An 11682-nucleotide genomic window follows, 5' to 3' on the forward strand; every position below is an offset into this window, starting at 1 on the left:
GGGGGTGGGGAGGCCAGGGCGATTCCAGGCAGGTCAGAGACCCCTGCTGCACAAACAGTGGCTGGACTCTGCCCCATCACACAGCTCATGGGGAAGCTGGCCTCTGAGGGGGCGGGTGGTGGTCTAGGCTTGTTGAGGAGGGTTTGGGGGGGTCAGAGGGGTTCTGAGGGGGAAGTTCTGGCCCTTGGTCAGAAGGGTGGGGTTCAGACAGTTTGACTCCTCGGTTGGCAGCTCGCCCGGGGTCCTCCTTCGTGAATGTTCCGGGAAGGAATGTCTCTGTGGGGCAGGCGGGGCCAAGCTGCAGGTGCCAGAGCAGATTGCATAAAAGGCTAGGGGCCAGTGGGAAAGGGGTGTAGCCAGGCCCAGCTCCGGAGGGAACTGGAGAGGGCTTGTGACCATTGGCCTATTGCTTCCCACAACAATGGAGAGTCCCTGGTTCTGCCTGGTCCTCCTGGTCTTAGGTCTCTCCTCTGGAGGTAAGCGAAGGCACCCCATCCTCCTCTTGTCCCCAGCATCTGTTCTTGGCTACCTGGGGTCAGTTTTCACCAGCCTCTCTCATCAGGGGTGACCACAACTCCAGTGCTTGCAGCGGGTCCGCAGACCTCCTGCTCTCTGGAAGGAGTAGAGATCAAAGGCGGCTCCTTCCGACTTCTCCAAAACGGCCAGGCCCTGGAGTACCTGTGTCCCTCTGGCTTCTACCCGTACCCTGTGCAGACCCGAACCTGCAGGTCCACAGGCTCCTGGAGCACCCTGCAGACCCGAGAGCAAAAGATTGTCAAGAAGGCGGAATGCAGAGGTTAGAGGCCTCTGTGTGTGTGTGTGTGTGTGTGTGTGTGTGTGTGTGTGTGTGTGAGAGAGAGAGAGAGAGAGAGAGAGAGAGAGAGAGAGAGCGAGAGAGCAGTGGATGGCAGGGACAGAGCAGGTGGATAGAAACTGGTCAGGCCTCTAGGGTGCGTGCCAGAAGGGTCTCCTTGAATCAGGCAGTCCTGGCACTGAAAACAATACTTGGAAATCGGGGAAAGCACCTAGGAATGTGCTTGTGAGCACGTGGGAAGCAGCACCAGGTGACGCAGGTGTGGCACGTGCCTGCAATCCTAGCGCCCAGGACGTAGGGGCAGAGGCTTGCTCATCTTCAGCTTCATAGCTTGAGGCCAACCTGGGCTAAGTGAGGCTCTGTCTCAGAACAGAACAATCCCAAAACACAAGAGGAGGGGACCTCCGGGTTAAGGGGACTGGGCAGGCACTGTTTCTCACTGACAGCATTTCTAAGACCAGGAAAGACCTAGAAACGGCCCTTGGCGACTTTTACCCGTCTCCCCTACAGCCATACGCTGCCCACGACCACAGGAATTTGAAAATGGGGAGTTTTGGCCCCGATCAGTGTACTACAACCTGAGTGACCAGATTTCCTTTCAATGCTATGACGGTTACACGCTCCGGGGCTCTGCTAATCGCACCTGCCAAGCAAATGGCCGATGGGATGGGCAGACTGCAATCTGTGATGACGGAGGTGAGGAGCAGGTCACCCTTTGACTCCGTCCTCCCCGAGGGAGGGCTTCCTCCTGGGAATGCACAGGCACTCAGTGTTATCCTCCTGCCTCTGCAGCGGGATACTGTCCCAACCCGGGTATTCCCATTGGCACGAGGAAAGTGGGCAGCCAGTACCGCCTTGAAGACAGCGTTACTTACCACTGCAGCCGGGGACTTGTCCTGCGTGGCTCCCAGCAGCGGAGGTGCCAGGAAGGTGGCTCATGGAGTGGGACAGAGCCTTCCTGCCAAGGTGATCTTTGACCTGCTCACGGGTCCTTGAAACCCTATCACCCTGTCCTCAGCACTCCAGACATTTGACCTCCCCTCTGACCATCCTTAGACTCCTTCATGTATGACAGCCCTCAAGAGGTGGCCGAGGCATTCCTGTCCTCCCTGACGGAGACCATAGAAGGAGTGGACGCTGAGGATGGGCACAGCCCAGGTTTGAGTGAGGGGAGGGAGGTTGGGCAGGAAGCTGGAGAGGGATGGCTGACCTCTGTGGGACTGTGCGCGCCAGAGGCTGAGTCTCTGCCTCCCGCAGGGGAACAACAGAAGAGGAAGATCGTCCTGGACCCCTCGGGCTCCATGAATATCTACCTGGTGCTGGATGGGTCCGACAGCATTGGCTCCAGCAACTTCACGGGGGCCAAGAGCTGTCTCACTAACTTGATTGAGAAGGTGGAGTGGAGATTCCCTCCCTGAGTGGAGGACCTTGTCTGGACTTTACAAGCCTGGTTCCCTGCATCTCCAGACCCTGCCCTGAACTGCAGCCCTCCTGCCCTCCACTTAACACAGTGACCTCTTGCTCACTCCCAGGTGGCGAGTTACGGGGTGAGGCCAAGATATGGTCTGGTGACGTACGCCACAGTCCCCAAGGTCTTGGTGAGAGTGTCTGATGAGAAAAGCAGCAATGCCGACTGGGTCACAGAAAAGCTCAACCAGATCAGCTACGAAGGTCAGAGGTTAGGGCAGGGAGAGCTGGGAGGTACGCCTCGGGGCTGCGGTGGTCAGGGTTAGGGTCCTTCTGGGGAAGGTGGGGAGGTACTATTGGCTAGAGGTTGAACAAAAATGTCCTTGAGCAATGGGGACTCCTGTGAAAGCCAAGGGCAGGTGGGTCACAACCCAAAAGTTAAACATTGTCTGGACTTGGTGGCACACACCTTTAATCCCAACATTCAAAAAGCAGGTGGGTCTCTGGGAGTTCAAGGCCAGCATGGTCAACATAGCAAAGCAACCCCTGACCCCACGGGGGCGGGGCGATCTCAGCTGTCAGACTCCTGGGGCTCAAGCGTGGCTTCAAGATGAAGTGGAATGCCCCCCCCCTTCCCCTCTCTACAGACCACAAGCTGAAGTCAGGGACCAACACCAAGAGGGCTCTCCAGGCCGTGTACAGCATGATGAGCTGGGCAGGGGACCACCCCCCAGAAGGCTGGAATCGAACGCGCCATGTCATCATCATCATGACTGACGGTGAGCCCCTTCACCTGCCTCGCCACCCCACCCTGACCCCGGTGCCTGCTTGAGTGCGCGTGTAACTGTCTCCACGCTTGCCGTAGGCTTGCACAACATGGGTGGAGACCCTGTCACTGTCATTCAGGAGATCCGGGACTTGCTGGACATTGGCAGGGATCGCAAAAATCCCCGGGAGGATTATCTGGGTGAGTGGCACGCCTGGGAGCCAGCACCCTCGCCCCTGGCGCCTGATGCTCACCACCTTTCTCTCCTCAGATGTCTATGTGTTTGGGGTGGGACCTATGGTGGACTCCGTGAACATCAATGCCTTGGCCTCCAAGAAGGACAACGAGAAGCACGTGTTCAAAGTCAGGGACATGGAGGACCTGGAGAACGTTTTCTTCCAAATGATTGGTAGGAAGATGCCAGGGCACGCTTTCCCCAGACTGGGGACTTCCCTCAGCCCAGGCCCCCAGTGTGCCACCTCCAGAGGTTTTCCCTTCCTGATCTCACAAACACCACTGCACGCTCATTTTGTGGATGTGGAAACTGAGGCCAAGATGGGCTAGAAGTGCCCGGTCCTCAGCCAGCCTGGCCACCGCAGCACAGGAGTGCATCTATCACAGGGACCCCCTCCCCCATCATGAGCCTCTGCTGCCTACGGTGTGCAGGGATCCAACAAAGATGGCTGCTGTGACTTGAGCCTTCGGCATTCTCTTTTCCTGCTAGACGAAAGCCAATCTCTGGGGCTCTGTGGCATGGTGTGGGAGCACAAGGGAGGCAGCGATTATCACAAGCACCCATGGCAAGCCAAGATCTCAGTCACTGTAAGCACCCCAGCAGAGGGTGCGGGGTGTGTGGGAGGGGAGGGGCCGTGTCCACACTAGCTAGGTAATCCCAGCTGTCAGGAAGCTGAGCCAGGGGAGTCACAACCTGCTCAGGCTACAGCGAGTTCAAGCGCAATTCCAATCGTGTGTGCAAGTGCTGGGCACATGCTGGCACCCCAACAGCTTTAGCGGGAACAGTTCTGTGTGGGTTTGAGGGCAGCCTGGGCTATAGAGCAACATCTGAAAGTAATAAAAAGTGAGCCGCTAAGGCTGGGGTGCTGACCTGGCCCGTGCACACCGAGGCTAACGCCACCCCGTTCTCTCCCAGCGGTCTACGGGACACGAGAACTGCATGGGGGCTGTGGTGTCTGAATACTTTGTGTTGACCGCAGCACACTGCTTCACAGTGGAAGATCAGAAACATTCCATCAAGGTCAGCGTGGGTAAGGATGCAGCCAAGCCTCTGACCTCAGGAAGTGCTGCTGTGCTGTCCCCGGCCCTCACCTGTCCCCAGCTCAACCCCGTCCTCAAACCCTGGCCAGTCAGGGATGATCCAGACTACCTGCAAGAACCGGCCCCCCACTCTCCTCCTCAGGAGGGAGGAGGCAGGACCTGGAGATTGAAGAGGTCCTTTTTCACCCCAACTACAACATCAACGGGAAGAAGGCAGAGGGCATCCCCGAGTTCTATGACTACGATGTGGCCCTGGTCAAGCTCAAGACCAAGCTCAAGTATGGCCAGACTCTGAGGTGAGCGGGGCTGGTTCCCAAGGAGCTGGGGAAGGCACGCCGGAGGCACAGGGCGCAGCGCCGACCTTCCCGTCCCCCCCGACAGGCCCATCTGTCTCCCCTGCACGGAGGGAGCCACCCGAGCCCTGCGGCTTTCTCAGCCAGCCACCTGCAAGCAGCACAGTAAGCCGCGTCCCGGGATAGGACAGGACGAGGCTCCCATGACAAGGGGTGGCAGGAGCAGAACTGTGCTTTAGGCTAAGCAGGGCCCAAAGGACCCTGGGTGGGTGAGGCGCAGGGGGCACACAGCTCGCATGATCCTGTCGCTTGCCCAGAGGAAGAGCTGCTCCCTGTGAAGGACGTGAAGGCTCTGTTTGTATCTGAGGAAAGGCAGCGGCTGACACGGAAGGAAGTCTACATCAAGAACGCGGACAAGGTGAGGAGGGCAGTTCCTGAGAGGGCCCAAGGCCCCGTTCTTCCTGGGCTAGCTTTGCTCAGCACGCCTTTCTCCCCTACAGAAAGCCAGTTGTGAGAGAGACGCTCTCCGGGCCCCAGGCTATGACAAGGTCAAGGATGTGTCCCAGGTGGTCACCCCCAGGTTCCTCTGCACTGGAGGGGTGGACCCCTATGCTGACCCCAACACGTGCAAAGGTGAGTGGCTCTCTTGCTACGCTGCAAGCCCACAAGGCCCAGCAGTCTTTCCCAGCAGCCCCTCTCTTCTACAGGAGACTCTGGGGGGCCTCTCATTGTTCACAAGAGGAGCCGCTTCATTCAGGTAAGTGCTCGCTCTTCTAGTCTGTGGGGCGACGCCCAGGGGCCAGGGTGCTCCACAGGGCCCACCTCATCTGACAGTGAAAGCCCAGTGGCTCAGATGGGGAGCTGGGACTCTTAAGTGTCCCGTGACCCGTGGCACGCCCTCGTCTGCACAGGTTGGTGTGATCAGCTGGGGCGTGGAGGACGTTTGCAAGAACCAGAAGCAGAGGCGGCAACAGCTCGCCTCCGCCCACGCCCGGGACTTTCACATCAACCTCTTCCAGGTGCTGCCCTGGCTCAAGGACAAACTCCAAGAGGAGGGTTTGGGCTTCCTGTAGGGGACTTCCTGCTGGGAGGAGTGAGGAGCAAATTAAAGCAGTGCAATAAAGACTGTGTCCACATCTTTTTGGGGAGCAACGTAAACACTGACAGCCGCCTCTGAAGGCCTGACCCCATCCCAACTGCTGAAAAACTAGAGGCTGACGGAGGGGAACGAGCGTCTACCCCAGGATTTTACTGAGACCAGCTTGGGGGGCGTGTGAGGCACAAGGAATCCAGCTTCGTGTCTTTCCTACAGATCGTCACTGTATACAATCTGGGTCCTCTTGTCCCGGTGACAACCCGTAGGGCTGTTCTGGACAGCTGAGGAGGGAGGAAAGTGACAGTTAAGGTCTGAAGCAGTGGACAGGCTGGACCTGAGGTCCAGAGCCCTGGCCCTGGCCCCCTAGTGTTTAGGCTGCCCTCTGGCGGCCAGAGCATCACCGTGAAACACAGGCTGTTTTCACTGTAACAATGTCAACACCATGAACCACAGGAAATGAATGAGAACATCTCTGTGGTCCTTGCTGGTTCTTTACTGGCCTCCACTTACTCCTTTCCCAGAAAAATCTGTTTCAGGCATGGTGGGTTTCCACACTGAGAAAGCTCACAGGCCATGCCAGACCTCTGGGGGCCCTCGGAACCTAAGTGCCTAACTTCTCTCTTATACTGTGGGGCCAAGAGGCAGTGCCCCTCTTTAGTCTTGTGCCCTGCCTCTGCTGAGTGCCCCTCCTTCTCAGAGCCAGAGTCCACGGCCCAGGGCTCGTGGGCTGCACTCAGCTCAGACCCTTTTTCACAGTGCCTTTGCTGCCTACTCCACTCGAGCCTAACGTGCTTGGGTCACTGGAGACATGCTTAGCACGGACAGCAGAACCTGGCCGGCTTCCTGACATACTCGAGTCCCCAAGACCACTCTCAGGTAGTTTTCTCCCAAATCCCCGTCTCCGATATTTCTGGACGCACAGGACACTAATCCACATTTCCACGCCCGTCTTCTGCCTGAGGCCCAGAGCCGCAGGCCAAGTTCAGACAGTGCCAGCCACTGCGGGGGGCCTTCCCTTTTGTCCAGACAGGGCTTCTCTGTGTAGCCGTGGCTGTCCTGAACTTGCTCTGTAGATGAGGCTGGCCTGGAACTCACAGATGCCCCCTGCCTCTGCCTCCCGAGTGCTGGGACAGGCGCTGGGGACCTTTCCAACACTCCTCCCCTCCCCTGACAAGACAGCCTGGAAAGTCTCCATCAGCAGCCTGCACGCAAACCCCGACCTTTAGCACTTTAAGGAGCTCAAAGATGTGGAAGGAACAGAAAGTGGGGTGCTGCAGGGAGGGTGAGGGGACAGAAAGTGGGGTGCTGCAGAGGTGAAGGAACAGAAAGTGAGGTGCTGCAGAGGTGAAGGAAGAGCCCCATCCTTACCGAGGGAGCCCCACACAGAGTTGCCAATAGCGACGTCCAGCATGGGCTGTTTTCGGGCTATGTTGACTTTGAGCTGCACGGATTCCACCTGGGTCCCGTTGAGCTGTGGGACAGAGGGGAGGGGACAGGATGGGCATTACATGGAGCCAGGTGCTACCACCTGGGAGGAGACCAGACAGGGATGTGAGGACGCAGGTTGTTTCCTCTAGAACCACAGACTGTAAGGATGCTCAAGGCTGGCAGGAAGGTGGGGGGGGGGGGCGGCGGGTCTGAGAAGTGCCCACCTCAGCGACGGCCTGATCTGCAGACTCTATCTTTTCATAGGTGACAAAGGCACAGTTTCTGGGTGGGTCCATGGAGAGGTCGATGATGTTTCCAAAGGGAGCGAAGGCCCCTCGGAGAAGGGCGGGTGTCATGTCCTCTCCGTACACGTACAGTGTGTTCCCCTTCCGAGGGGCCCTCCTCTCGGGGAATGAGTCTGACCCTGTGGGTTGGGAACCACAGTCACTGCTGAGTCCCCCCACCCTCTGCTTAGCAGGACCCACCCAGCCTCGGCCAAGACCACTCACTGCGGAAAGGGCCCTCCCGGTCTCGCTCCCGGTCCCGTTCTCTGTCTCGTTCCCGATCTTTGTCCCTGTCGCGGTCCCGGTCTCTGTCTCGTTCCCGATCTTTGTCCCTGTCCCGGTCCCGTTCTCTGTCTCGGTCCCGATCTTTGTCCCTGTCACGATCTCTGTCTCGGTCCCGATCTCGGTTACTTTCATGACTTCGGTCCCGGCTGCGGCTGCGGCTCTGGGGCGGGGAGGCTGAGGAGCGGGCACCACCGTGTTCCTCGTAGCTCCAGTCGAAGCCTCGAGGGGGGCCGTCACCAGTCCCGGGGCCCTCTGCCTCTTCTCCATCTGGTCCCAGTTCCCGAAGCCGATCACTAGAAGACACAAAGCTGGGGAGAGGCAGACAGTAAGCACCTCATCTCCCAGACCCGTGGACCGACACTCCTGCAGTTCGCCTTCCACTCCAGCCCTGAACCTTCCATTGACACCGGCCTCTGACCCCACGCCAGACAGCGGCCTCTCTCTAACCTTTCATACAGAGATTTCCTCTGTGGACGTCTGGATGACTGCGGGGAGGAAAAAAAAAAAAAATACAATTAAGATGACACCCAGGTGCGGGAATGGATCTTTTATTGTCCTCAATCCCCTGCCCCAGAGACCATCACCTCCTGCGGGTCCTCGTCAGCAGATGTGCTCCTCTGGAACGGCTGGAAGGTGGGGACGGGCCCCTTCTCAGGGTCCTGGAAGGGGTAGAGGCCATGTCAGTGCAGACCAGGGCACCTCTCCCCCTTTTTGGCTCTCACCTAGTTCCTCTTTCACTCCCATCACACTTCTTATTAATGATGTGCTAGGCCTTTTTCTGTTTTTGTTTGGAGACAGGGTTTCTCTGTGTAGCCTTGGCTGCCCTGGACCTTGCTTTGTAATCAGGCTGGCCTCGAACTCATATCCGCCCACCTCAGCCTCCCAAGTGCTGGGATTAAAGGCCTCAGCCACCATGCCTAGCTGATGTGCTGTGTTTTTGAGTAAGTGGCTTGGTTTACTCAAACCCCCTTTCAACCCAAGAAGCACAAATGTGGAAAACAGAAATGTAGGAGTCCCCTAGCTTAACACTGCAGTGGGGTACGCTGGCACACCACACACCTCTAGCCACCGCTGCCCATGAGGCTCAGGCCAGCAGCGCTTAAGTTCATGAGTTGGACACTGGCCTGGGGACCGGTGACACTGTCCCAAAGAATGAAAAAGACTAACAACCCAGCTGCCTTCCAGCTTAGAGGGGAGTCTTTCTGATGCCATCGTGCCCCAAACACCCCACTGTGCTCACCCAAACACCCCACTGTGCTCACCTTCAGTTTCCCCTCGAGGGTTCGAGAACGTTTGAAACCTGAGTTCTTGGTTTCAGCCTTGATGGCACTGATGGCTCCTGACTTCACCAGCTGTTTGGCCTGTTCTGTTGCTGTGGCAGTGTCCACCACAGGCTGCTCGGATAGTGCTGGGGTGGAAGGGGGGAGAGGGAGAGAGGAGGGAGCATTACACTGGCTGTGGAGGGGGCATCACCCTGGCTGTGGAGGGGGCATCACCCTGGCTGTAGAGGGGGCATCACCCTGGCTGTGGAGGGGGCATCACCCTGGCTGTGGAGGGGGCATCACCCTGGCTGTGGAGGGGACATCACGCTGGCTGTGGAGGGAGCATCACCCTGGCTGTGGAGGGGGCATCACCCTGGCTGTGGAGGGGGCATCATGCTGGCTGTGGAGGGGGCATCACGCTGGCTGTGGAGGGGGCATCATGCTGGCTGTGGAGGGGGCATCACGCTGGCTGTGGAGGGGGCATCCCTTTACTGCTCCCCTCTGGACTCTGCATCTCCATCACTTACAGCGCTTGACTCCGCCCTGGCTTGCTGTGCCACTGCTGCTTTGCTTCTTCAGAGCCAGCAAGGCCTTTTTCTGGGAAGAAGAGCGATCAGTGAGAAGACTGGCGTGTTGGCCAAGGCACTAGTCTCGTGGGTGACAGTTCCAGGGACAGGGCATGTGGTCCTGGTGTAGTGCACCCAGCCTCCACACCATCCGATGCCAGGAATATTTAACCTAACCAAATCATGGCGTCCAAGAGCTTCCCAGTCTCACATTTTGTTGGGGATGCTGTTTTGTTTTTCGAGACAGGGTTTCTCTGTGTAGCCTTGGCTGTCCTCGAACTCACAGAGATCCAACTGCCTCTGACTCCCTGAGTGCTGGGATTTTTTTGTTTTTTGCTTTTTTGAGACAGGGTTTCTCTGTGTAGACTTGGCTGTCCTGGACTCACTTGGTAGATCAGGCTGGCCTTGAACTCACAGTGATCCGCCTGCCTCTGCCTCCCAAGTGCCGGGATTAAAGGCATGCACCACCACGCCTGGTTTCGGTCTCCTATTTTTTTAAGTTGAAAAACAAAAACAAAGCTAGGTATTGTGGCACATGCCTGTAATGAGAGAGCCAGAGGCAGGAGGATCACTGTGAGTTCAAGCCCAACAAAGCAGCCAAGGCTACACAGAGAAACCCTGTCTCAAAAAAACAGACCAAAAAAAAAAAAAAAAAAGAAAAGAAAAAGAAAAAAACACCTAACCCCTGCCATATAAACTTCAAACAAGCCCTGAAATCGTCTTTGGGGATTTTATCCAGCATATTTAATGAGGCTGTACAAGAGTGAAACCCCTCGCCCATACCCTTCAGAAACACAGAAAATAACATTTTCAGATGCCTAAGCGGCTCCTAAGCTGAGACCTGGGCAGAGCTCCCTAACACAGACAGAAAAGGTGTTTTAGACAAAGAAAACAGGGCAGTAAAAATGCAGGGAGGGCCTGTTTTCAGAGTAAATACCTGTCTCTTTTGACAGGCATGTTAAGCCGAGGCTTCAGGGCTCTGTTCCTCAAACATGTGATACCTCTCGAGTGTTTTCAAGGGATCAAGCAAAGCCAAACCCTGTCCTGAGGGGTTGATGCGCAGGAGTAGACAGAGAGCTTACTGTGAGGTACCACTGAGTCCTGGGTGGGTGTTGTGCACCCGTAGTTCCTGTTCCTCAGAGAAGCTGAGGCAGGAACACCACATGAACCCAGGAGTTCAAGACCAACCTGGGACCCTGCTCCAAAGGAAAAGAAGAGACAAGGTGGGCGAGGGAGGGAGGGAACGGAACAGGGACCGGCTTGACAAGTGTCTCGCTGTGTCAGTGCTACAGAAGCCAGAGGTGGGCTGAGTATGGGGGCTAAGGCAGAACTAGTCCAGGCTACCAAAAGCCACATGGTTTCAATCAAGCCTAAAGTGTGAGAGATGAGGATTTTTAGGGCCTCTTAAGTGTAGTAGGTCCTACGTAAAAGCAAAGAACGGGGGTAGGTCAGAAAGAAGATGGCCCTGGATGGCCCTGGGAGTCCAAATGTGACAGTCTCCGGCTGCTGCAGGGCCCTCAAGCCACAGGAAAAAGGGTAATTCCGTGGGGGACTGAGCAGAGAAGCTCTGAACACGCTCACACTCAGCCCGGGTGTCCTCGGAGCCTCGGAGAGGCTGGGCCACCACCCCGGCTCCCTTACCTTTTTCTTGAGTTTGCTGAATTTCTTCTGCAGTGCCTCTTCCTCCTCGCTCAGTCCGGGAGGTATGACCAACATGTCGGCTCCTGGTGCAAGGGCAGAACCCAAGACATCACGCTCTAGGGCCAGCATTCAGAAATTCACACGGCGTCCAACTTCTGTGCATCCTGTACGCACCCCAACCTCCAGGCCCGCCTACTCCAGCCTGCGGCCTGTCCCTAACCCCTTGTTTCAACGGGGCTGCCGTCCAACCTCCTGCTCACGGCAATCAACCGGCATTCCCGCCTATGTCCAAGGTCCAGACACCAGAGCCTTGGGGGCACCTCAGCCCGGAGAAGGGAAAGCACTCCCTGCGACGCCAAGGCGATGGCTCCCGACCCCCATGCCCAGTGGGGTTAGGTCAGCCAACCTCGGGGTCCGGTGGGCAGAGAAGGCGGCCGGGCCCGCGCAGCGCTATCCGGGCAACCAGAGGAGGAGGAGGAAGAAGAAGCGGGGGCCGCGCAGGCAAGGAAGGCGCGAAGGATGGGAGACGAAGCCCTCACCTGAGGGGGCGGCGCCCGGGCTCGCG

The 11682-nt window shown here is 57.4% G+C and overlaps 2 protein-coding genes across 2 annotated transcripts; one reads left to right on the forward strand and one right to left on the reverse strand.

The window, feature by feature from the left end:
• The first annotated feature begins 421 nt into the window (after positions 1 to 421).
• Cfb (complement factor B) lies at positions 422 to 5702 on the forward strand. Its single transcript, XM_051152524.1, has 18 exons — positions 422 to 476; positions 563 to 796; positions 1325 to 1510; positions 1607 to 1780; positions 1871 to 1972; positions 2072 to 2208; positions 2347 to 2485; positions 2869 to 3000; positions 3087 to 3188; positions 3259 to 3396; positions 3712 to 3809; positions 4138 to 4252; positions 4405 to 4558; positions 4644 to 4720; positions 4873 to 4973; positions 5056 to 5188; positions 5263 to 5312; positions 5467 to 5702. Exons 1-18 carry the CDS (start codon positions 422 to 424, stop codon positions 5626 to 5628), a joined length of 2289 nt encoding a protein of 762 aa, XP_051008481.1. The 3' UTR covers positions 5629 to 5702.
• Positions 5703 to 5784: 82 nt separating this feature from the next.
• On the reverse strand, positions 5785 to 11638 carry Nelfe (negative elongation factor complex member E). Its single transcript, XM_051153546.1, has 9 exons — positions 11118 to 11638; positions 9438 to 9507; positions 8911 to 9056; positions 8233 to 8307; positions 8096 to 8133; positions 7589 to 7956; positions 7304 to 7503; positions 7020 to 7122; positions 5785 to 5932 (listed from the first exon to the last, which is right to left on the reverse strand). Exons 1-9 carry the CDS (start codon positions 11244 to 11246, stop codon positions 5862 to 5864), a joined length of 1200 nt encoding a protein of 399 aa, XP_051009503.1. The 5' UTR covers positions 11247 to 11638; the 3' UTR covers positions 5785 to 5861.
• Between the last annotated feature and the right edge of the window lie 44 nt (positions 11639 to 11682).

Source organism: Acomys russatus, chromosome 11 (assembly GCF_903995435.1).
Source record: "Acomys russatus chromosome 11, mAcoRus1.1, whole genome shotgun sequence".
NCBI classification, from domain to species: Eukaryota; Metazoa; Chordata; class Mammalia; order Rodentia; family Muridae; genus Acomys; species Acomys russatus.